Source organism: Delphinus delphis, chromosome 13 (assembly GCF_949987515.2).
Source record: "Delphinus delphis chromosome 13, mDelDel1.2, whole genome shotgun sequence".
Classification (NCBI taxonomy): Eukaryota; Metazoa; Chordata; class Mammalia; order Artiodactyla; family Delphinidae; genus Delphinus; species Delphinus delphis.
The window spans coordinates 30,464,431-30,490,198 of record NC_082695.1 but is presented as its reverse complement, the minus strand read 5'-3'; the positions used below and the strand labels follow the sequence as shown (position 1 = coordinate 30,490,198).

The 25,768-nt window shown below is 46.7% G+C and overlaps 1 protein-coding gene across 2 annotated transcripts in view; it reads left to right on the top strand.

The window, feature by feature from the left end:
* PTPRM (protein tyrosine phosphatase receptor type M) overlaps window positions 1-25,768 on the top strand; it is a 745,004-nt gene that overhangs the window by 700,980 nt on the left and 18,256 nt on the right. Inside the window, exons 22-29 of one of the 2 annotated variants that reach the window (XM_060028687.2) lie at window positions 9,865-9,981; window positions 10,690-10,740; window positions 14,849-15,003; window positions 15,239-15,374; window positions 17,120-17,269; window positions 17,962-18,135; window positions 19,130-19,261; window positions 23,454-23,579. In XM_060028687.2, coding sequence (XP_059884670.1) covers window positions 9,865-9,981; window positions 10,690-10,740; window positions 14,849-15,003; window positions 15,239-15,374; window positions 17,120-17,269; window positions 17,962-18,135; window positions 19,130-19,261; window positions 23,454-23,579 — 1,041 coding nt within the window. The remainder of the gene's footprint in view (window positions 1-9,864; window positions 9,982-10,689; window positions 10,741-14,848; window positions 15,004-15,238; window positions 15,375-17,119; window positions 17,270-17,961; window positions 18,136-19,129; window positions 19,262-23,453; window positions 23,580-25,768) is intronic. The other variant, XM_060028688.2, reaches the window with a different exon arrangement.

Sequence of the window (25,768 nt, the reverse complement as noted above, 5' to 3'; positions counted from 1 at the left end):
CTGACAAGAAGGTGTGGACTACATTGCTTCCGCATTTGGGTAACGGTATTTGAAAATTGCAGAGGTGCTGCTGGATTACAGAAGTGGACTGACCTCATAGCCAGGAGATGAGTTAACTAGTAGGGATTTCACTGGATTACTCACTGGGAAGTGAAAAGAGATAGAGTCTGAAAGGAAAGAGCTGAAGGGAACCGTGACATATAGTGGAGAATTAGCCCACAGAAGGGAATAAATATGAAGAGTATGGGAGGAAATAGATATTTCAAAAGCCGACATTGGGTTCACCTCTTTTAGCTTCAGACTGTCTACTTTTGAAATAGAAACAGAACCCTTATCACTGAAAATCCTGGACGGACAGAGAAGTCTTTGTTCTAGAAAAGGATGGTACAGTCATCACCTCACCAAAGATAGATTCTTTTCTGATGTTGGGTGGAGAATCCAATATCAAGAGTGAATTTGTAGTTTTAATCCATTCAACTGATTGAATCACATACATCCCAAACCCAGGACTATTTATATGAGGTTCAGTCAACAATTAAGCAGGTCATCTATTTGTGTCACTATATTCTTCAAAGTCTTTGCTGTGTTTAGCAGTTCCTGTGATAATCTAGGGAAGAGGGTTATAGAACAGGTGAGGATATTGAGATCCAGGGAGGCCGGGGCCTTTTCTAAGTTCCTCTTTTTTGCTCCTGACCCCTGGAGCCATTTACCTCCCCCCAAAAGATTAACTGGGACAAGTGTGCACCTCAGACTACCTCAAGGGATTTAGCCCAGATTCATGTTTCTGAAACTCAAGTTCATTGTCTCTCTCATTCTGGTAGAGACCATCAAGTGTGAGCTCTTATACTCAGTAGAGCACCTGGTGCTCTACACCGTGAGCTGTTCCCTTCTTAGTAATAGAGATGCTGACATGAAGCAAAGATGGCAGCCAGTGGACATTCTCTGATGCGATGGGTCTTCAGAATTCGCAGTGACTCTGTGATGTGAGCGCTATTGTTATCTTCACTTCATAGATAATACACTGAAACTTCCAGAGGTTAAGAAACTACTCCAAGGTCATGCAGCTAGTAACTGTCAGCCTGTGACTGGAACTGCAGAACCTCCCTCCTGAGCACTAAGCTATATGGCTTCCAAAGAACCTCATTCTAGAGTCATGAAATCGATTTCCCAGACCTGGAATAATTTTAATAGCCGTGTGGTCTACTGTCCTCTTTTTTTGCACATAGGATGCTGAGGACCAAAAAGGGTCTGTGACCTGCACGAGGTCACACAGCTAGAATCAGCCTGGAGCCCTCCTGCGTGCCCACCAGGCCTCTCCTGTCACACCACGCTGCGCCATCGCTAAATGCGAGTTTTTGAGAGAACCTTCTTTATCCGTGGTCCTTAAAAGTAAAATGTTACCCCCCTGCCGAGAAGAATGTCCGCCTGTGTGTGTGTCTGTGTGTGTGGCGTTTAAAGAACATTTCCAGGTCTATAACTAACTAAGCCAGAGAGGTCACATCCTGGAAACCTGGGGGATGTGGAAGGCACAGTCCCTGAGCTCACCTGCTCTAAGGAGCCACAGGTGTATCCGTCGTGGTGTGCAGCGTCTGCTCAGCAGCTGGTAACAGAGGTGTCTGACACACATACCCAGGCGATCGACTGCTCCCAGCCCACACGCATACACTGACACACGCGTCCCAGCATCCAGTGTGTACGCGGCACCTAGCAGCCCAGCTGGCAGGGCAGCTGGCTCAGCTGCACAGAGCCGCACGGTGGTTCCGGGGGTTGTGTACACTCACAAAAAGGAACGAGTGCCCTTTACAAATGTGGGTTGTACAGAAATCCATGTCCTGCGTGCCCCCCCACTTTTCAAACACACACTTTCTACCCCAAGACTGTTCCTCTTATTTTAAAACACAGCACCAGGAAGGTCCACCAGGATAGTGTCAGAAGCAGCTGGAAATCATGCAACAGGGACTGTCTCCTACCGAGGTCAGGAGAATCCCATCCCTCCAGCCCCCCCACCCCGTCCCCCCATCAGGGACTCAGGACTACTCCCAGAGATGCCCCCCGCCAACTTCGTCAATCCAGAGTGCCCTCCCCCTTCCACCACCCTGGGAACCTGCACTTCATCTTTCTGGTCTCATCTGTCACGTGGTCTCCCTTGTGAAGCTTTGGGTCTCTTCCTTGAGATTTAACGTTCTTCTTTCTACCTTTCAATAGCAGTTTTTGTTTTGCTAATTTTACTGCTGCCAAGCATGATCTAAGAGCTTTACAAGCAAGAATGTAGTTAATCTTTCTAAAACCATTATTATTATCCCCATGTTACAGCTGAAAAATGGAGGCACTGAGAGGTTGAGTGACGTGCCTGAGGTCACACAGCTCGTTAGTGGGGCCACGCTTTGAACCCAGACAGTGTGGCTCTGGGGCATGTGCTGTGACCACTGAGCTGCCTCCTTCTGCCCTGGGTCAGGTCGGTTATTTCCACACCAGCCTCTTCACCAGCGTTAGACTCATTCCTCTCTCCTCTCAGTGCCCCAGCCGTGCCGGGCCTAGTCTCTGCTCATCATGGCCTTTGGGGCTGTCTGGACGGGAGGACAGTCTGGACGCCGCTGCCCTGAGCACAGACAGAGGCATCATGTCACTGCAGCGGTGGTGGGGAGCCCTCAAAGCTCCCCAGTCTGCCTCAGCCTCTCCACTTCAGATGATGGATATAAATAGGGATAATTCGTGCCCCACAGAATTAGTGCGAGGGGCTAGTAGTCAGATCATTCTAGGACTGGAATGATGGTGACCCCCGTATGGTCTAGCCTGGACGGCTCTGTGACCCACACAGAGACAACAGATAAAAAACTTTAGAGGACTGCAGTCCTGCTGATCTAAATTGTTACCCTGATACATGGGGAGACTGCCATTGAGAGAAAATATGGAATCTTCTTCTCAAAGATACGTCAGATATCTCTCTAAGAAATGTCCCCTCTGATGGACCTCAGGAGATGTATATATATATGTATGTATATATAATATATAGGTGTGTATGTATGTATTATGTATACACATGTATGTGTATATTATATATGTTATATATAATATATGATATATATATGCATATATGTACATTGTATATAATATTATATATGTGTATATATAATATGTATATATAATATATATGTTGTCATAATGTTGTCATTGCTTAAAAGATTTCTGAATGTCTTCTTTCAGAATCATCTTTAGACTGTGTGACACACATTTTCATTGTCCTCAATGGCGGCAAATCTCCCTCTATTAGCAGGACGACTTAAATTTGGGGAATGGCTAAAAGTCAAGGCCAGTCTATTGAATAAGGTGGGGAACAAGCAGCCTGGGTAAACGTGTTTCTTCAAAGGGCTGATGCTCTGTGACCTAGCTGGGTAGGACCCTTGTCATCCATGTGCGGTCAGAGAGAAAAGCAGCAAGACATCTCTCGGGAGTTCTGCAAGATGACACATCGAATTCCACAGGAGGCTTCAGGCCACGTGTTTCTTTACAGCAGATGAAAACAAATGTGACGGATATGGATATGACCTTGTGCATATTATAAGTATTATGTGTCCATTAATTAATCGATGCTATTGGAAGACCACATAGAAAACCAGAAGCCCTGTAGGGGGAACCTTAGGCAGGAGCCTGAAGGTGAGAAAGAGGGATTTGCTGGTGCCATGAAGTGATTCCTCCAAATTCACACTATCCAGACCTCCAGCAGTTCCTGACTTCGTGCCAGTTTGAAACAGCCTTCAAGGATATTGCCCAAAGGAGGCCCCAGGGCCCAGATGAAGCAGGTTTGGAAGGGAGGAGCTAGGAACCTACAATAAGCCAGGTACTTATGCAGAACTTTTATATAGACTGTGTCACTTACTCTTCAAAATCTCCCTTAAAAAAAAATCAGTGCTGTTATCCCATATTATGCACGAGAACACTGAGGCTCAGAGGATACGCGTTACCGGCTGCAACACCACAAGTTAACAAGATAAAAGCCAGCGCACATCTGTCTTACTTCATCACGCTGGGACCAAAGCAATCTGCATTTTCAGGATATTTAAATGAGTGAATGTTTTCATTGCTGTGAGAGTTCTGTTAAAAAAAAAAAAATGTGTGCAATAGATCTGTTCTCTTGGAAGCCTCGTTAGCAGCTGCTCTTGGCTGGGGCCCTTTATGGTCACTGTGCTTCCCAGCAGTGTTTTTGCTCTTGCCAACCAGCGGCCCCAGCAAAGCCGCACTAGCTATTAATAGAACCGTGGTCACTGTCTCTTCGGATGTCTCCTTTCAGAAAAAGAAAGAGTCTGCTGAAAACCCCTTGACAAACCAAAACTTGTACCAGTGCCTTTGTCTTTTTCCTGCCTTCCACCTCCTTGTCGGTTGTGTCTATTAGATGGTGCAGTGGTACCCGCAGTTGAAGGGCTGACATTTAGTCGCTTAACCCTTCGTGATCATGGGCTTCTTAGCAAAATGAGTCCTTGGGCCCAGGCACAGAGCACAGAAGCAGACCTTCACGTTCTACCCCAGCCCCCTTCCTGCCAACCAGAGAGTTGGTGATATGGGAGCATCCACGGAAACCTAGCCATCTGTGATCAGGTATACAGAAGAAGGATGCTTTCAGCGTGTGCTTCTGTTCTTCCTGCCCCTCTCCCCCTCATACCCTCACTCACGCCAAGAGGCCAGGCAGCTAAAGTCATTTCAAGCCTCCCTATTCGGTATCTGTTCCTGAAGCTGGGCCTGGCGAGACTGAAGGAAGCATAATTGACCCTGAGCTTCCTCCTCCAAAGACCCCTGTGCTTGGGGCCTGTTCACAGCTTCTCCGCCGCCACCATCCAGCTCATCCCCTGGAGTGAGTCACTCTTGGTCCCTGGGCCGGCCTTTCGTTTCCTCCTTTCAGGACACAAGCCAGGGAGAGAATGAAGGGGAAGGAGACCGGCCCTGGCCCCTGCTGGCTCTCCCCTCAGGCCAGCCACTGGTGAGGCCACAGTTGCAAGAACCCAGTGATTCCAAAGCAAAATCCAAGCGTGAAAGTCTATGTCTGGCATCCGTGATGATCTGGAAAAGGAAACTGTTTAGAAACTGTCTCTGTGGCTCCTCACGGCTCTACTGGATGTGATTCTCCTCCACAAGTCAGGACACCCTTTCCTAGTTTCTGTTGGGCGTTAATCAAACCTCCCTGGTGAGAGAGTGGACTTGCCCACCAGTGCCCCGAATAGGTGTGCAGGAAAGAGGGACAGAGAACACGCCGGAGTTTCCTTGGCTTCTGCCTATGTTTCCCCAGCAGAGAGCTGGCACAGCACTCAACACTCTGCTCTCCCCTCTCCCTGCACCAGGAAACCCAGCTTCACCTCTTCAGGCATTCAGGGGGATCTGTGCCCTCTGACTGCCTGTGGTCGCCTCCAGTCCAGATCACCACAAAACTATCATCATAATAAAATTAAGAATTTCCATTGGTTGGGGGGGATACTCACAATGAACCTGCTCTAGGGCAGATGTTATCACTCAGTCCATGGGTCCCAAACACATCTGCACTTTGGAGTCGCCTGGGGGCTATAAGAAATTACGGATGCCCGTGTCTTACCCGGAAATTATGATTTTTTAAATTAATTTTTATTGGAGTATAATTGATTTACAATGTTGTGTTAGTTTCAGGTATACAGCAAAGTGAATCAGTTATACATATACATATATCCACTCTTTTTTAGATTCTTTTCCCACATAGGCCATTACAGAGTATCAAGTAGTGTTTCCTGTGCTATACAGTAGGTCCTTATTAGTTATCTATTTATATATAGTAGTGTGTATATATCAATCCCAATCTCCCAATTTATCCCTCCCCGCCTTACCCCCGGTAACCATAAGTTTGTTTTCTATGTTTGTGACTCTATTTCTGTTTTGTAAATAAGTTCATTTGTGCCATTTTTTTAGATTCCACATATAAGTGATATCATATGATATTTGTCTTTCTCTGACTTCACTCAGTATGACAATCTCTAGGTCCATCCATGTCACTGCAAATGGTGTTATTTTGTTCTTTTTATGGCTGAGTAATATTCCATTGTATATATGTGCCACATCTTCTTTATCCATTCATCTGTCGATGGACACTGAGGTTGCTTTCTTGCTCTGGCTATTGTAAATAGTGCTGCAATGAACATTGGGGAGCATGGATCTTTTCAAATTATGGTTTTCTCCGGATCTATGCCCAGGAGTGGGATTGCTGGATCATATGGCCACTCTAGTTTTTTAAGGAACCTCCATACTGTTCTCCATAGTGGCTGTCCCAGTTTACATTCCCACCAACAGTGTAGGAGAGTTCCCTTTTCTCCACACCCTCTCCAGCATTTATTGTTTGTAGATTTTTTGATGGTGGCCATTCTGACCAGTGTGAGGTGATACCTCATTGTGGTTTCGATGTGCATTAAAAATGATGATTTAATTGGCCTGGAGTGTGGCCGAGGCTTTGGAATTTAATAACCCCCCAAATGATTCTAACGTGCAAATTTGGAAACCCCTGCCTTAACCTTAGAGCCCTCTGAGATGGAATAAAAACCACCCCCTGCAGATGAAGAACCTGAGATTAAGCAAACCTGAGTGACTCACCCAGGCTCACCGCAGCCTTAAGGAGAGAGCCAGCCTCTGTAGTCAGGCTGTCGTCTACATCCTTGCTTCTCAAAGTGTGGTCCGCAGACCAGCAGCATCACCGGGGAGCCTCTTAAACGCAAATTCTGGAACCACACATATCCAGACCTACTGATCAGAAACTCTGGGGTGGGGCCCAGCACTTGTCACAGGCCTCCAGGATCGTCTGATGCCTGCTGAAGTTTGAGAACCACTGCTACAGAGACATCAAGGTGCCCCGAAGGTCACAGTAACGTGCAGCCAGCCTGGGGAGCTAGATGTGGCCACCCCCTGGCGACCCCTGCACCTGGAAGGCGCTTTCTGCCGCCACCGCCAGGGGGCGCCCGGCTGCACCCGGGAGGTTGGGGGATGGCAGAGCCGGCGGGAGGGCCCGGCAGGGTCAAGATCCCTGGGAACTGAGCTGGCCCAAGGGAACTGGAAGAACAGTACCCAAGAGAAGCTCTAAGCCTTTGGTACATTGCAGAGGCTTTTGGTTTCGCTGACTCCCAGGCATTGAAGCCTCCACACCCGTAGTTATTGAAACTTTGGGGATGGGGAGGGTAAAGACTCTAAAAGAGAAGAATAGGTGACTATACACTATGTCCTACAGCAATCACATTCTAATAAGGCACTTTTATTAGACAAGGTATACCTAGTTAACGTAGGTTAACTTTGTAATTTTTGGAAAAATACACAGATTTTTGACTTATGTGTTCATTCCATTGAGAATTGTTTAATTTTTCTTTTTTTTTTTTCTTTGGCCACGTGGTATGCGGGATCTTAGTTCCCCAACCAGGGATGGAACCCCGTGCCCCCTGCAGTGGAAGCACGGAATCCTAACCACTGGACCGCCAGGGAATTCCTGAGAATTGTTTAATTTTAAAAGTGCATGTATATACTCTATTCGTAGTTTTGTATCTATCCACAACCCTCTGCTTGCATGATTGAAGTCACAAAAAGGTAAAAGCAAGTTCCCTAAAATAGAGGAGACTTTGGTACGTGCCATGTAAGCATCTTTGTTAATTACCATTGTGAAAGTAATTAGACATTCTATGAGTGAAATTAGGGTTGTTATCAAATTAGACATCACAAATATGCATGATCTGCTCAGACTCGCTTTACATCTAGGAAAAGAACTGGAGAAATTATAGATCTCAGTTATTCTGGAATATTTTAGATCTGGCACAGGTGTCCATGATATAAATCTTGGAAATATGGATAAGTCAAAATATTTATAAATGATTATCCTTTATAAAGTCACAGATAATGTTCCCATGAGGGGAAAAAAAAAGATTCCCTAAGGAAGCTAAAAATTTAATGAGGGCAGGGACCATCTTTTTTTTTTTTTTTTTAATAAATTTATTTATTTATTTTTGGCTGCGTTGGGTCTTCGTTTCTATGCGAGAGCTTTCTCTAGTTGCAGCGAGCGGGGGCCACTCTTCATCGCAGTGCGTGGGCCTCTTACTATCGCGGCCTCTCTTGTTGCGGAGCACAGGCTCCAGACGTGCAGGCTCAGTAGTTGTGGCTCACAAGCCCAGTTGCTCTGCGGCATGTGGGATCTTCCCAGACCAGGGCTCGAACCCATGTCCCCTGCATTGGCAGGCAGATTCTTAAGCTCTACACCACTAGGGAAGCCCCCAAGGGACCATCTTTGCCTTGTGCTGCACTGTATCTCCAATTCCTGATGTTTCTGGCTTACATCTTCCCAAGTAAAGGTGATAAGGCTTATCTAGAACGGCACTGAATTGGCTGCCGGAAAGTTTCATGAGGAAGCAGCTAAGGTAACAACCAGCCTGCACCACACCAGAAACACAGGTGTACCAAGGTGTTTGGCGTTCTGGGAAAGGCCACCCCAGTCCATATTTCTTTTTGTAAATTTTCCCAACCTGGGATTGTCCTTCCTACGATGATCCTATGCCTGTCTCCATGAAATTCAGTTTTACATGTACCTATTGCGTATTTTCTGTGTATGGGACACATACCGGATTTGCTGGGTGTGCAGAAATAAGCAACTGAAAGCCCTTTGCATGCTGGCAGGTAGTAAGCAGGTATAACGCGGCGTCAGAAGGGTGTCATACTAGCAGAACTGGCACATCTTATCAGAGCACCAACAGAGAGCATCCACGGAGAAAAGACTTTGAAGGGGTGTGGCATTTGAGATACTCTTTGAAGAATGGATAAAATGTTCAGCTAGATAAAATATCTGAGTGGGAGGAGAGCATCCTGCACAGAAGGAATGGCATGTGTAGGAGTCTGGACCATGAGGTCTGCTTGGGGATCAGGCAAACCGCTTGTCTCTGAACATAAAATATATGTGGTTAGAAAGGAGAGTAGTGGAAAAAAAAAAAAAGGATGAAGATGCTAGTTGTGTCCAAATACAAAAAAGATCTTTACCTGCCAGGCCAAAGTTAATTTCTACTTAATTTCATGGGCAGTGGTTGGAAACGGACGTTTACTGAGCAGAGCAAGTGCCATTGGGATCGCACTTGGAAGGGTTTTTGCAGCTACTAGTATGGAGGGGATGCAGGAAGTTACCAGAGCCCGAAGATGGTGGCGGAGGGAATAAAAATGTGGAAAACGTATTTGAGAGAGATTTCAAAAGCTTCTTAGACTTGGCAGTTGGTTGGGTTTTGGAGAAGGATTGCCAGGTTTTGTGCCTGGGTGACTGAGGAAATCTTAAGAGTCATTAACATGGGGAGTTCACCGGGTTTTGTGTATTGAATTTACTTATACTAAAATGAATCTGTAATTCTAACTTGGGGAAAACACATAGCTACTACCTTCTTCAGGAAAAACAAAAAACAAACTCTAATCTTTACTTTCTTTGGGCTCTGATTTCCTGCTCAGTCCTCCTCAAAAATGTTCGATCAGTTCCTGAAACTAGAAGAAATTTAAAGTTCAGAGGAGCTAAAATACTGCAAGCTAACTTTTATAGTTTATTTTTCCAGGCCATTCCTGAGTAGAGATAGACAGGAAATGAATGGTTACTGTAACTGAGATGTTTGTAGTATAAATACAATTTGTTAACTTTAGACCATTTTCCTAGGTTTTATTCCTCCCATAACTCAAATTGTGTTTTATTCTGGGGAGAGAAAAAAATATATAGGTGATCTAAAAAAATAAAGTTAAGCTGTACTTCTGATTTTGTGTGCAAATTGTATCCTATAAATTGTACTGTGACCCATCGTTTGGAGAACTCCAAAAAAAAAAAACCCTAAATCTTCATTTCCTTTGTGTTTTCTAAAGGTCAAATGCTGCAAATACTGGCCAGATGACACAGAGATCTACAAAGACATTAAAGTCACCCTAATAGAAACAGAGCTACTGGCAGAATATGTGATAAGAACATTTGCTGTTGAAAAGGTAAGTTTTCACACTGCTTTGAAAAGCTTTGGTCAGACATTAGTGATACCAGCCTCATTAAGTTATCTGGAATAATTCATACGTGGTCACACCTGAATGCAGGTAGGCTCTATCCAGTGATTTCTCAAGATTGCATCTTGCCCTGTGATTCTGTAATAGCTCAGTTCCGTCTTTGAAGCAAATCATTCCCATTTCATGAAAATCTGTGTTTTGCAACTAAACCAAAAGATACTCCTAGCTGTCTACTTCCTTTTTCTTTTTAACCTGATTGATATTGTTCAGCTCATCTCTCTGTCCTTGTTCAGAGGCAGTTCAATAAATGTCCTTCATGCTGTATGTCCATGTGGGTTTCCCAGTGTTGAGTTCGTATCGGTGTGGAGACACAGGTCCTAACTCGTCCTGGATCCCCTCCACCTCCTTGAGGCTTTTCCAGCTTATGGTTTAATATGGACTGATGGATTTTCCAGGTGGAAGCTTCTACCTGGAAACACACATAAGCAGACCTGGGATGCTCTTGCATGAACCAGCGCTTCCATCCATTCACTCCCATGCTGGATTCAGCCCTCGGGCCCTGCGGGCGTGGGGTCCTGAATGCTGTGCTCTGTCCCACGGCCTCATCCCACATGCATGGATGGGACTGCTGCTCTGTGCCTTCTCCACAGGGCGTAACGGGGAATCTCCTTACTCCCCCTCTTTCTGCTGACATAGGGAGGGGCCGGAAGCGAAGCAAACTGCAGTCCATCCAGAGAAGTGTCACAGGTAGGCTGTGGGGGGTAGTGGAGGTGACGTGGCTGACAAACGCTCTGCCTTCCTGTCCTCACCTTGCCTTCGAAGAAGGGGACCCACGGTTTTGTCTCTGAGGTCCCCCGGCTTCCGTCCACGGCTGAGCCATACACCGGATGTGGCGATGCCGGCATGAACTTACCAGTGGCGGGTGCCCTTGCAGGCCCCGGGCTGTAAGTGGACCAGGGCGGTTGGCTCCCAGCCCACCCCCCTACTTCTCACTGCATCTCGATGCACTTTCTGGATTAACAAGACCAGTTTTGGGAAATGAGGAAATTGCAGCGTTTGCTTACTGGCTCATTTACCCTGATTTTTTCAACTACCTCTCCTGGTTTTCAAATCCCTATTTGTCATACAATCACAAGGCTGAAGAGACTTTCATTTATTTTAATCTGTTTCTCAAACTATTTAGCTTTTTTTTTTTTTTCCCTCAGCCTGTCTTTTTTAATAAGCAGGCAGGAGGCTTAGAGACTTCAAACAACGTGGAGTTCTGGCTGACTCAATTCTTCAAGTTCTGAACCTCACACTTTGATGTCGGGTTTTTCCCTTCTTAGGCAGGATTGGGGGGGGGGAAATATGGAGGATTTTTGTATGGCTCTTGGCAAGAGCGCTCATGAATAACTGCATTGAAACAGATAGTGATAAAAGACCCAGACTATTTTCTTCTTTAAAACAAAAAAAAAGCATCCAAAAGCCGTCACTTAAACATAGAGTTCTTTGAACAATAGTCAGCTCTCTAATAAGCTGAAAATGCATCTCTGTGGCTAAAGGAAGGATTTGTTTGCCTTTTTAGCCTTTTTTTAACCTCTTAGTGTTCTCGGCTGCATCCCCAGCTGCACAGAAATGTTCCTGAAATACCCAGTTATTTAGTCCTCAGACGAGCAGCAAAGAGGTGGTGGGAGGAAGGAAAGCATGAGGAGCTTGTTAGAGCGTTTGGGGAAATCAAAATGACATGTTGCCGGATTTTCTAACGGGGCAATTGGAATCTCTAAGGAAAACAAATCATTAGTACGGCTGTGGAGCACTTCTTGTAGGTTTTAAACGTCCTCATTAGAAAGGAAACTTAAAAAAAAAATAAAACAGCCAAGTGAAGTGTATACTTTGAGAGTCCTCCAATGCAGATTCTATTTTGAGAGTATTCGCATCAGGGGACCTAAAGGTGAAAAATAGGTTTGGGCTCCGTTCTGCAAACAAGCAGGCAGGTTTGTAGCCTGAAACTGGTCAGTTCCTGTTTTGCATGGGACGGTCATCCTTCCTTTCCCCTGTAGCTGGTGACTCCAAAAGCTGAACAGCTTTTAAGTAACAAAGTGCCCATCGTGGCAGGAGGAAGACAGCTGAAAAGTTCCTGTGGATCTAGGCTGTCTGGTGACTCTACCCCTGCCGCAGCTGGCAGAAAGGAAGCTGGCGATGGACACCAAGTTCTCTCCGCCTAGGAGGTTCCTGGGGCTCAGAGAGGCAGGGATATGGTCCTGAATCTGCAAGACAGAGCATGTGCCTAGGGATTCATCCATCCACACATATTTATCAAGCGCCCGCTCTGGGCTAAGCACTACTGTTTGTCGTGGGGTTGGGGGGGGGGGGTCTTCCTTCCCAGCTATTACAAGGAAAAGGAAATGCATACCTCGCTTTTACTGGGCTGGCCAAAAAGTTCGCTCGGGTTCGTCCCGTAAGATGTTACAGGAAATCCCGAACGAACTTTTTGGCCAACCCAACATATAGCATTAATACTTATTATATTACGTATAATATGATACTCATTTATTTAGCATTAAATCTTGTTAATGAAAAATGAACAAAAGATATACTTGATATCCAGTTGGGAAATATTTTGGACTGTGATCACTGGTCACATCTATGATTTCCCCCCTATATTACAAAACAGTGAAAGAGGAAACTACCACGTCCATGAACAAGAGTGAGAGGCGACTCAGAAGCCAGTTCCGTTGCTCCTCTTGTCAGCAGCGAACACATTAGAGGGTAGAGGTTTATTTTGGGAAAAGGTTTGCTGCATCCCAGACACTGACATTTACCCTGCTGAGAAAACGAGTCTTAGATCAGTTGGGCGCCCAGCCCGTGTTGGATGGAGTTCGGGTTCTGGGGATGCTGGCTCTGAAATCTAGCAAAGTTAGAAAGGGAAGTGCTCAAAAAATTAAAATTAAAAACAACAGTGTACGGGAGACATAAAAGCCCTTTTGTCCTCTTTGGAATGAATGAATCTTTATTATAGGCTTTCCCACTCCCTGGGACCACCCCTGCCCTGCCCTGGCGTCCTGTGTAAAGCCAGGGGAGCTCTCAGGGGGTTAGAGGCTCACCATGTGTCTTCTGATGGAGGCTTTCGCCAAATGTTACCATGGTTTCAGTGAGAGAAAGTGTGGGCTCCCACCACCCAGTAATCTTGCTCTGGGGTCACAGAGCGTATTTAGCAGATGACAGTGTTCACTTTCCTTTGTGACTCCCTGACGGCTTAATTCCTTAATGCTTCAGCCCCACTAAAGAATAGCATGATTTTCAAAGAGAAATAAAGCTTCAGCACTTGTGGGTTATTAAACCAAGACAAATGAATGCCCTGATGGCAAACAAGTCTTAATTTTAAAACCTATCGTTGTTTGCCTCTTCTAGTCTTTCAAAGCACATAAAATTTCCGAATTTCTTCCTGGCCACCTCTGCGTGAACAGCGGCTACTGGTGAAAGTGACAAGGTTCCTGGGCGTTTAATGTTAAGATAATAAAACCAAGTCCAGGGCCAATGGAGAGATGGTGTCCAGGAAACAGTGCTGGAAAGAGAGAAGGGGGAAAGTCAAGTCTGATCTCAGGTTACCTCCAGCCTTGATTCTGGAAGTAATTGTTGTTTTCAAAGTAGACTCCTGGGCTTCCCTGGTGGCGCAGTGGTTGAGAGTCTGCCTGCCGATGCAGGGGACACGGGTTCGTGCCCCGGTCCGGGAAGATCCCACATGCCGCGGAGCGGCTGGGCCCGTGAGCCATGGCCGCTGAGCCTGCGCGTCCGGAGCCTGTGCTCCGCAGCGGGAGAGGCCACAACAGTGAGAGGCCCGCATACTGCAAAAAAAAAAAAAAAAAAAAAGTAAACTCCTGTTTTAAAACACAGTCTTAATACATAGGCTCATAGTTAGAAAAAGAAAAAAAAAAAAAGATGGATATAAATCAACTTAGTTTTTCTCAAAACAAGAGTAAATGTTAAAAAAATTAAAAACACTTGAAGTCTGTGTCCTTGTGCCTTCCCTTCAGTTCTATGGCGGACCACCCTCTCTCTTCAGGTTACTGGTCTAACATAGAATTCCAGCAAAAATACCTCTGGATTTCCATGGTTTATAATCTCGACGTGCCCGTTTCCCACAGGCTGACCGCTGAAGGCAGGAGACACCATCTCCATGTCTCTGCAGCCCCAGCCCCTGGAGTCAGGCCTGAAGCATTGCATTTGCATCTGATTGTTGGTGATCAGATGAATGGATTAAATGTTTACCCCAATTAAAGAGAGAAACCTAACAAACTCGAGTTGCCAGTGAAAAGTGGTTCTCTGTGCTGTCCGGTTGGAAAGTGGTCCTTCTTCCAGTGGCCTTTCTGCACATCCTCAGCCTGTGCACAGCCCGAGTGCCTGGTGCAAACAGCACCAGAACACGGAAGAGCTCACCAGGGGTCTGCATCTCAGCAGCTGGTCTTGCGTGCACAGATACCCCTTAGTTCCTTCCCGTCCCCGTTCTGTGCGTCTGTGGGCTCGCTCCTCACACCGTAGAATCTGAGTGACACACAGACTGTTAACAGAGCCTGTGTTAACAGGTTTAGAAAGAAGGCTCAAGGAATCCCAGCGACACACCCATTTGCTGCCATTGCACCTGTTAATTAGCGTTTTCCCCAAACATCCCCTCCCCTTTCACCCCCACGAACATCTTCCTCCCTGTGAGGAGGCTTTCAAAGCGCCTGTTGCACCTAAGAATGACCCTCTTCCCAGCAGCTCACTTTCCCAGCCCCGGGGCTCCCTGACTGCTTAGGGGTCCTTGGCGCCCTCCTGGCCCCTCACCGTTTGTTCTCCTTTGTTCTCTTCCTGCGCTGTGCTGACCGACCCCTGGCAGCGAGGTGTTCATGAAATACGCGAGATCAGACAGTTTCACTTCACGGGCTGGCCGGACCACGGCGTCCCCTACCACGCCACCGGGCTGCTAGGATTCGTGCGGCAGGTGAAATCCAAGAGCCCGCCCAACGCAGGCCCGTTGGTGGTGCACTGCAGGTGAGGGGGGCCCGAGGCTCCAAAAGGAAGCACGGGGAGCAGTGGGTGCGGGTCTCCTTGGGGTGATGGAAACGTTTGGAAACTCGATGGATGCGAAGGCGCCAGGTGCCACTGAGTTGTGCACTTTACGATGGTCATTGCGTGTTATGTGAGTTTCACCGCAATAAAAGTCTAAGCAGAAGCAGGAGCACAGAAGTCCTTTCTCCTCCACTGACTGAGCCCTCTCTCTGTGCAGCGCCGGTGCAGGGAGGACCGGCTGTTTCATTGTCATCGACATCATGCTGGACATGGCCGAGAGAGAAGGGGTGGTGGACATCTACAACTGCGTCCGGGAGCTGCGGTCTCGGAGGGTGAACATGGTGCAGACCGAGGTACAGCAGCTCCCGACCGCCCGCCTGCCCTCCCTTGGGCTCTGACCCCGGTGCCCGCCCTGCACCTCACCTCCCAGGGCAAGGGGAGAGAAGAGCCAGCAGTTCTGTCTTCAGAACCCCCAGGAGAAAAAGTGAAGCACCTGGCCATCCTTCTTTCCCTCCCTCCCTCCTTCTTTCCTTTTCTTTTTCTTTCATAAACACACAGAAAAGACCAGGAGTCTTCCAGGTAACAGAATCTGAGCCTAACTTTCCCCTTACTTCTGTGTCCAGGGTCCAGTCGAGGCTCTGCGTTTAAGCATTCGGGGATTCAATACCATTTCTTTTTACTATGTCTTTTAAACTAGCTGGTAACCAGAGCGAGACCACTCCTGAGAATAGCCAGGCATTTGCCAAGTAACCTTTAAGGGTAATCTCTGTGCATTTCGTTCTCTTCCTACTGTCCTTAAAAATTCCGTCCAGTGGCCTGGTATCATGGGAATTCGCCCATTTTCTGGAAGTGCTCTATACCGACTAGTACTTCTATAAGTTAGAACTCAAGGTGTATCAGGAATTTAAGTATTTGAGAAAAAGTATTCCATCCTGTTCCTAGGAAATTTACATTTTTACTACTATTTGATCCTTTTAAGTAGGCATTACACCCACCACCTGGAAAATGATTCATGAAGTAGAATAAGACTCCCTTACATTTAGGTTGTGCATTAAAGTTTACAAAAGCCACTGGGAAACCTAATTTCATTTTTTAACTAACAGAGAAGAATAACAGAAACTGTAAATGCTGCTTCCATGGTCTTTTTTCTTTAGAACAGAGTTTTTGTTTTAAAGATAATAATGATCATAATGTATTTTCAGTGTACTTAACAGTTGATCAAATGTCACCACATCCCCTTTTTCTCACTCAATCCATTTCTGAGGTGTTGTTTAATAGGACTGGGCTGTTTTCGAGAATTAAGAATTCAAGTTATTTATAGAAATTAAAGTAAAAAGTAATGGGCCTCTTTTGCATTTCATGTAATTGGAGAGCAATAATAAATATGCTAACACTTTATGAATTAACTGTAGGGAAAGCCAGGGCCAATTCAGAATTAGAGGGTTGGTTTTTAAACTGCAGGCTTATACGTACACACGAGAGCTCTTCCCTGGACACATAAGGACTTTCGTAATCATCGCATTAATTAATGTTTCAAAGTAAGTAGCTCTAAGTGCCCAGAACTGTTGATTTTTCATAGTGATGTCAAGTTTCCCTGGACCTTCTTTGCACCATTAATTTGGTTAGCACATTCCTCTTTTCATTATATGTAGGTAAGATTCTGCTATTTCCTCATCTGAAATACTGAGTTCCAAACTCGTGGGATCAGAATTGCAGAGACAGTGTAGCTCCAGTCACTCCCACATGACAGTGCTTGCTCTGGGATTTATCAGTGTCTGACTGGTTTTCATCGATCTGTTTACGGCTTCTGCATTGAGCCCCTGTTTATCTCTTCCTCCCGCTATACTGTACGCCGCACATGGCCAGTCACCAATGTGCCCGCCGTCCCATTAGGGAACAGGATTACTGGTCCTGGAATAAGCCCCTCCTAGCGGTCAGGTCCTCTCCCCTGCTTTCTCTCTGGTGGGAGGGCGTCATCTGTGATGGGTGGACCGTTGTTCTGTTTTCCTGTCTGTGTGGGGCTGCGTTCCCTCCTTCTCTAGTTCTTTCTGGTTACCTTGGTTTCTCTACTACTAACGAGTCCCGTCTGCTTCGCCAGGAGCAGTACGTGTTCATCCACGATGCCATCCTGGAAGCCTGTCTTTGTGGGGACACCTCGGTCCCTGCTTCCCAAGTCAGGTCTCTCTATTATGACATGAACAAGCTGGATCCGCAGACAAATTCAAGCCAGATTAAAGAGGAGTTCCGGGTAAGCATGCTAAAGGGACAGGTGGCCGGCTGTGACCTTGCTCCTTAAGAAGGACCTCAGAGTCGGCTCCTGAACCCATGAGCCAACACAGGGTTTCTTCGCCTCGGCACTGTTGACACTGGGGACTCGATCATCCATTGCCATGGGGGTGTTTAGCAGCACCCCTGGCCCCTACCCACTGGATGCCAAGAGGCCTCCACCACGCCGTTCTGACAACCAGATCACGTGCAGACATTGCCAGTGTCCCCGCGTTGAGAACCACTGGTCTAGCAGAGCCAGGCCCCCACTTAGCTGGCAGACACCACACTGTCCCACAGTGTAACACAGGTGCAGCCGGACCAAGCAATGTACATTCAGTGTGCTTGCCGGGCAAGAGTTCTTCGTGCAGTTCCTCATATTCACGTTGGGTCTAAATGCACCTGACTCGGCCGATCTCCACCAGCCTCTCACCCCCAAGCGCCCAGATGTCCAGCCCTAGTCGGACTCGACGGCACGTAATCCTGCACACCCACGGTGGTCCTTATGTCTGATGGGCACTGTCTGTGGACCAAGTGCAAGGAGCGTAAAGAGAAATAAAAATCCAACTGTGTCAGTGGGGTTCGGGGAGGAGGGGGACATCAGCTGCAGGAAACGTGGGTCTCCCGGGGTCTGAGACGGGTTCTCTTCCCAAGTGTGTGTCCTCTGTCCTCTAGACCCTGAACATGGTGACGCCGACCCTGCGCGTGGAGGACTGCAGCATCGCGCTTCTGCCCCGGAACCACGAGAAGAACCGCTGCATGGACATCCTGCCCCCCGACCGCTGCCTGCCTTTCCTCATCACCCTCGATGGCGAGAGCAGCAACTACATCAACGCCGCCCTCATGGACGTGAGCCCCCTCACCCCCTAGGCAGGGTGTGGGGGGATGGTCCTCCAGGGGCAGTGCCTGTGTTATCTCCTGACTCCTCTGCCCTTGTTTTTTTTTAAGATGTAAACTGTATTTGCAACAAAGTGCATTTCAGATTCTGTATCTGTTTCTGTGTGAGGACCAATGTTCTTAGTCTCTCTGAGAGCCCCAGTCCAGGCGATTGATAAATGAAAGATGTCTCGGTTACTCTCTGAGCTTCAATTTTTAACCTCCTGGCCGGAGAGCAAGAGACAGCTATTAAGTCACGAAAGCAGCGAAGTGGGATAATATGGTTTTTGCAGCATTATTTTAGTTGCCATTCCTCCTCATTTGGGCGGTAATTAACATGGGGGAAAAATTGCCTGTCAGCACAGATAGTACACAACTCATTACTTCCTGTCTGTCTGTTTACTTCTAACTGAATGAACATTTGCCGTTCAATTGATGGACAAAGTCAACGGGTATTTTCAGTGCTAATATGGAAATTTTAATTCTATTGGTGTGATATCAGTAAAAGCGCATTTAAACTTGTTTGAAGCTCTGCAGAGCTGTAAAAAGCATGTGTGTCCTTTGATGGCAGGAATAAGTAACACTATCACACATTTAAATGACAAGCAAACAGATTTTAGGAAAAACAGAACTATTTTAATTATGCATATTTTAAAGTAAAGTTAAATTTTCTCCATTAAAATAGTTATGTATAGGGCCAACATTGCCTTTCTACCAGAAATACCAAAAAAATTATGAAATACCGATTAAGTTTTCTTAGTATCAAAGTGAGATTATTTTATCATTATTATTCTGCAGATGAGCCTATATTTGGTCTGTTTTGGCATTGACAATGGTGATAGAATTCAACAGTTGTTAAATACATTCAGTGTTTTATGTCACAAACTCCCATGTGTACAAAATAACTTAGCTTCCTCCTGTTACATTTTCCTGGGTATATTTGGATCTTTCTTGTTTGTGTTTGCAGAGCTATAAACAGCCCTCGGCTTTTATAGTCACCCAGCATCCTTTGCCAAACACAGTGAAAGACTTCTGGAGGCTGGTCCTGGATTATCACTGCACGTCTGTAGTTATGCTGAATGATGTGGATCCGGCCCAGGTGAGACTCGAGATTTATGGCCATCAGGGCCCGTGCCCGGGGTCAAATCTGTGTTTGCTTTGTTTGCACATGGAGAAGTTCAGTCCCCCGTTGGCAGGTCACAAACGCCAGGCAAGGACGGAGAACCGGAGATGCTAAAAACCCGTGTTAAAAACCAGACAGGATTAGGGGTGGGCGCAGAAAATAGTCTGAAACCAAAAGAGATGGTGGGAGTGACAGGGCGAGACAGGGTCAGAAATAGGGACCAGATGGGCTTCCCTGGTGGCGCGGTGGTTAAGAATCCACCTGCCAATGCAGGGGACATGGGTTTGTACCCTGGTCCGGGAAGATCCCACGTGCCGCGGAGCAACTAAGCCCGTGTGCCACAACTACAGAACCTGCGCTCTAGAGCCCACGAGCCACAACTCCTGAGCCCATGAGCCACAACTACTGAAGCCTGCGTGTCTAGAGCCCGTGCTCCACGACAAGAGAAGCCACCGCAATGAGAAGCCTGTGCACCTCAACGAAGAGTAGCCCCTGCTCACTGCAACTAGAGAAAGCCAGTGCACAGCAATGAAGACCCAACGGAGCCAAAAATAAATAAAATAAATTAATTTTTTTTAGAAAAAGGAAAAGAAATAATGACCAGAGGGAGATACAAGGTAACGGGCAGAGTCAGAGCTGAACTGGAGCCTGAAGGTCGCAGAGCAAGCAGACCAGGACTGTGAAGAAAGGCCGTCAGCCTCTGACACAGTCCCAGATCCCGTCTTGGAGCGTCTGTGCGCCTCCTGGCCTGGCCCACTTGGAGCCCTCAGGTGGCGGTCGTCATGGAGGGGGTGGCAGTGCAGGCCGACAAGCCGTTCTAAGGGACAGCAATTACTTTGTCAACTCTTTGGTAACGATATTAAAAAGAAATAAAACTGGGACGTGAAGATAAGAAAAAGTCAGAATGATCAGTGGGGCTTTTTCATAGCTCTTCTTCTTAAACATAAAAAGGCAGAGAACTGGGTGGTGGTGACTCAGTGTGAGTAATGGAGTGAGAAGCATTTTTTTAAGGGACTTGTCAGGACAGCGTGAGCACAGGGGCCCTGGGAGCTGAATGTATTGCCTTAGGGCCCGGCTATTCCAATCGAGGGCTGACCTGCTGTGACGGAGGCCCTTGTTAAGTAGTTTGAACTTGGCGTGTTGTAAGAATAAACTTGCTCTGGAACCGAATTAATTTTCTATCTCATGGACACAAATCCCTTAAAAAAAAAAAGAGTCTGAAGTATTGCAGCATCCAAACTGGACGAGATTTTTCCTTCCTAAAATCCATTTGATTGTCATCAATCTGCCATGTATTCCATGGACCTTCACTTCAATTCTGTAATGTTTTTGTTTTGGTTTGGTTTGGTTTTGTTTTTGCGGTACGCGGGCCTCTCACCGTTGTGGCCTCTCCCGTTGCGGAGCACAGACTCCGGACGTACAGGCTCAGCGGCCATGGCTCACGGGCCCAGCCGCTCCGCAGCATGTGGGATCTTCCCGGACCGGGGCACGAACCCGTGTCCCCTGCATCGGCAGGCGGACTCTCAACCACCGCACCACCAGGGAAGCCCCTGTAATGTTTTTAATTATGTTTGAGGCACTACGTTATCTTGTTATGGCTCTAGCCTGAAGACTAGTTAATGAAATAATAATGATAGTCCTTGCCCTCATCTAGTCCTTTTTACTTAAGAACCTTAAATATTTTAGGAGTCTTCCCCAGTGATTCTTCTCCGAAGGATAGATGGCAACCATTGATAAAGGCAAGCAGACACCACAGCTGGGGGGACTTCAAAGACACAACCAGAAGTAGGACCAAGGATCCTGATTTTCTAACTCCCAATGCCATGGGTTAAATTTCACTCATTCAAGAGTCCTTAGTCATAGACAGAGGATAAGCGACGGTTCCCTCTTCAGAATCGTTGTTTTTTCCCTAATGTGAATCCTGAAATGTAGTGATATGCTATTTTTTTATCATTAGTGAACCAGACATCAGTGATTTTCACGTGTTCTTTTTGAATGACAGTGTTTGAATTCTAAAGCTGCATTCTAACCCCAAACTGTCTGGACTCACACCTGGCAGGAGAGACAGAGAAGCCCCAGTTCCATTCAGCAGACAGAGCCAGTGTTGAGAGTCAGAGAAAACACGCTCCTGGGATTCAGCCTTTTAGAGAACACTGAACGGAGCGTTTGAACCGAAAGTCTTTGCAATTGCACAAGAATAGCCCTCAACTACTTTAAGTATTTATAGGTCTGGTTCATGGACATGTTATGCACTGTTTAAGCCATTTTCCACACGGTTTCCTTGGGCAGAATGCAGAATGCCATGTGCCAGGAGCCAAGCACCAGCCCGGGCCGTTCCTGTTTCTCTGGTGTAAGTGACAAGCTTTAGATCAGGGCCTGAAGTGAGAGAGCGAACAGAGAGCAAAGCTGGCTCAGTCAGGAGAAAATGGGCAGAACAGTTCAAATGTGCGTGTTCGAGCTTTTATGACCAGCTCAGCTTCCCATCATACACCTGTTAATTTTAACAGTGGGTACCCTTGGATATCAAAAAGAAGATAAAACTTCAGCAGGCTGTCTTTTGACAAGGCAATTTTATAACGTCACCAGGAAGCACTGGTGAAGAAGGAAAAATTTCGTGGAAGTATTATTTTTTTTTTTTTTTTGCGGTATGCGGGCCTCTCACTGTTGTGGCCTCTCCCGTTGCGGAGCACAGGCTCCGGATGCGCAGGCTCAGCGGCCATGGCTCACGGGCGCAGCCGCTCTGCGGCATGTGGGATCCTCCCAGACTGGGGCACGAACCCGTGTCCCCTGCATCGGCAGGCAGACTCTCAACCACTGCGCCACCAGGGAAGCCCGAAAGCATTATTTTTAAATAATAAATGTAATTTCTAAAATACTGTAGACTTAGCTAATGTAAAAAGGACACTTAGTTACTCTACTTTCATTCTTGATCATGAAATCCAAACCTTTAACTTCTGTAGTAGAGGGAAGGAGATGGCTTCCATTGACCCCCTGAAAACTATCTTACAATCTTGGATGTACATCAACTGTTGTAACTTTTGATGATGAGATTTCAGATCCTTTGGAAAATAAAAGTCATCAGCAAAAGGAATTTCAAGCAGTAGGTTCTCCCTTCGTGGTACATCATTCTGCTTAAAATGAGATGTTCTTCATCTGCTCTTGGCCCAAAAAGAAACAGATCGTAGAATAATGAAGTAGTTCCCTCTTGCCCCTCCCCCCAGCCACTTGTCCCTCAGGTAAATCAGAAAGAAAAACGTTAAATGCTGCTCCCAAAACATCACTGCATACCAAGTCCCCAAAGAAGTTTCATTGCAGACTTTAAATGCCTTAATTAAGGTCTTCAGGCTTTCGAAAAGCTTTGGGAGAACAGATCAAGGGGGTTTCTCACCTTTCTCCAAGTTCAGTGTTTCTGTGGGCAGCAGTAACTGAAAGTCCCTCCCTCATCGGCCACCCTGCCCAGCACCCCGCCCTCCACCCTCATGTCACGTGCATCACATTCTTGCAAAAGTCCTAGTTTCCCAGTATCACCAATACCTGGAGTTTGAGACTCTAGGAAATTGTGTCTTTAATTAAAGCCACCTCCAGGTAAAAACAGCAGAGCAGTTACTCTAATTACACCAGGTTTCCTAGATATGAGCTGGGAGGGTTTGGACTAGAGCATGAAAATGCAACCCAACACTGTTATCAGTATCTTGTCACAAAACAGCCCTGTTCTTAAAATTGACTACAAACTGCAAGGCAAGCCCAGATGGGAGGATGGAGATTTGGGTGTTAACAGGTATGTCTTCATCTCAAGTGTCTTAGGTCTTATAGTGGCAACTCGTGGCATCTCCCCAGGGCCTGAGAAGAGTTCCTTTCAGCAGCAAAAGGGATCTTACAGCATGTGTTCAACAGCACCCACATGACCTCCTTGGGAAGCAGAATTCCTCGTGGCTTAAAGATGCTTTCAGAGAAAATGGAGAAAAAAGTACTAGACAGACAGGTGGATTTAAGGGCTCAGTCAACAAGAAAGTCCTGAAGTCGACTTGCTGGAAGGAAAAGAGAGAAAAGAAAGGAAAGGAAGTGAATCGAGGGTGTTTGGTCCTGCTGCCGGTAGTGACCGCATCCAAACTGTGAGCAGTAAATGTATTTTTATCATTAATGTCGCGTCTCTGTGTTCTGAACTCAGTTGTGTCCGCAGTACTGGCCAGAGAATGGAGTCCACAGACACGGCCCCATCCAGGTGGAATTTGTTTCTGCTGACCTGGAGGAAGACATCATCAGCAGGATATTCCGAATTTACAACGCAGCCCGAGTAAGATCCGCAGCCACCATGGCTGGTGTTGTGGTTTCATGATTTTCTCATTCATTGAATAGGTAGAGTGTCTGTGTCAGTCACTATTCTGGGAGCTTGGAGTCCCTTCAAGGAGTTTGTGAACTCACTAACTTTATGGAGCTTATGTTCTAAAGGGAGAAGACAGACAGGAGAGGATAAAGACAACGCGTATCCTACTAGATTTGTTAGCAAGCGGTGGGTGCTGTAGGAAAGATAAGTGGGGAGGCAGAAGGTGCTAGGGCCTGGACCAGAGGGAGGGCAGATGTGCCATGCGAGCAAAGGCCCGACTGGAGTGAAGGGGCAGCCATGTGCTCTCGTGCAGGCAGCTTTGCAGGCAGAAGTGACAGTCAGTGCAAAGGCCCTGAGGTGGGGCCTTGTCTGGTGAGTTCCCGGAACAGTAAGGAGGCTGATGTGGCTGCAGCCCAGGAAGCGAGGGTGGGAGTAGCTGCTAGGGCCAAAGTCCGAGGGGTCGAGGGGACAGAGATCACGTAGGACCTTGCAGGCCGCTGCCAGGACTGGGGCTTTTGCAGTGAAGGAAAGAAGAAGCCATTACAGGGTTTTGAGTAGAAGAGTCATGAGCTATAACCTGCCGTTTGAAAGGCGCAGTCTGGCTTCTGTGTTGAGAACAGACAGTAAGAGAGACGCATCAGGAGGCTCTTATAATAATCCAGGCGAGAAGGGACAAAGCAGGACGGAGTGGCAGCAGGGGGAGGGGTGGGAGGTGCAGACACTGATGTATTTTGACGGCAGAGCCGGTCGGATTGGCCGATAGTTTGGATCCCAGGGAGTCGAGGTGGTTCTCAGGATTTGGGTCCTGAGAGCTGGATGGAGCAGACATTAACCAGGTTAGGAAAGGCTGTGCGGGTAACGGGATTGTTAGGGGTGGGGGAACGCATGGACAGAGGGTCCGTTCAGGGGGGAAACATACTGGATTCAAGACGACTGTTAGATGCCTACGTGGGAATATCAATAGGCCCTCAAGTCTGTGAGGGTGCAATTCAGGAGAGAGGTCTGAACTGGAGACACAAATTGAGGACTTAGTGGAAGATTTAAAGCCATGAGACTGAATGAAACCATCGAGAGAGAGAAGAGAAAGGGACTGGGGAACTGAGCATGGGGCCTCCATCAGCAAGAGGTCTGGGAGGAAGGGGGCCAGGGCGGAGAGGAGAGAGCAGTGAAGGGGGAGGAACAGCCAGGAGGGGAAGGGGAGAGTGAGATCCCCTGTGTCAGGTGCTGCCGACAGCCACAGAGGATTTAGCCTGAGAGGTTTAGCCATGGCCAGGTTACTTCCTGAATCCTGCAATTCCATTTAATTATGATGAAAGATTAATTAACTATTGATATCTTAGCAAGAGTCACACCAAGAAGCAGAACCATATTCTACTCCCAGGAAACAGGGTGTAATCTGTGTCTCCCTGAGATCACAAACAGTGCCGGTCATAACTTACCCTTTACCTTTAATTTACCTGTAATTAAAGTCAAGCCTTTTTACCACTTGCTGCCCACTGTGGTCAGTGCTCAGGTTTGCGCTATTTTTCACAAAACTGTGTGAGCAAAGGCCCAACCAGAGTGAGGGGACCCTTTTGCAAAGCAATAGCATTCTGCGTGCTTTTATTTGTCTGGCCTGTCATTGGAAACACATGGATTTTTTTTAACACCTTTATTGGAGTATAATTGCTTTTCAGTGTTGTGTGTTTCTGATGTGTAACAAAGTTAATCAGCTATATATATATGTATATCCCCATATCCCCTCCCTCTTGCGTCTCCCTCCCACCCTCCCTATCCCACCTCTCTAGGTGGTCGCAAAGCACTGAGCTGACTTCCCTTCGCTATGCAGCAGCTTCCCACTAGCTATCTATTTTACGTTTGGTAGTGTATATATGTCAATGCTACTCTGTCATTCGTCCCAGCTTACCCTTCCCCCTCCCCGTGTCCTCAAGTCCATTCTCTACGTCTGCATCTTTATTCCTGTCCTGCCCTTAGGTTCATCAGAACCTTTTTTTTTTTTTTTTTAGATTCCATATATATGCGTTAACATACGGTATTTGTTTTTCTCTTTCTGACTTACTTCACTCTGTATGACAGACTCTAGGTCCATCCACCTCACTACAAATAACTCAATTTCGTTTCTTTTTATGGCTGAGTAATATTCCATTGTATATATGTGC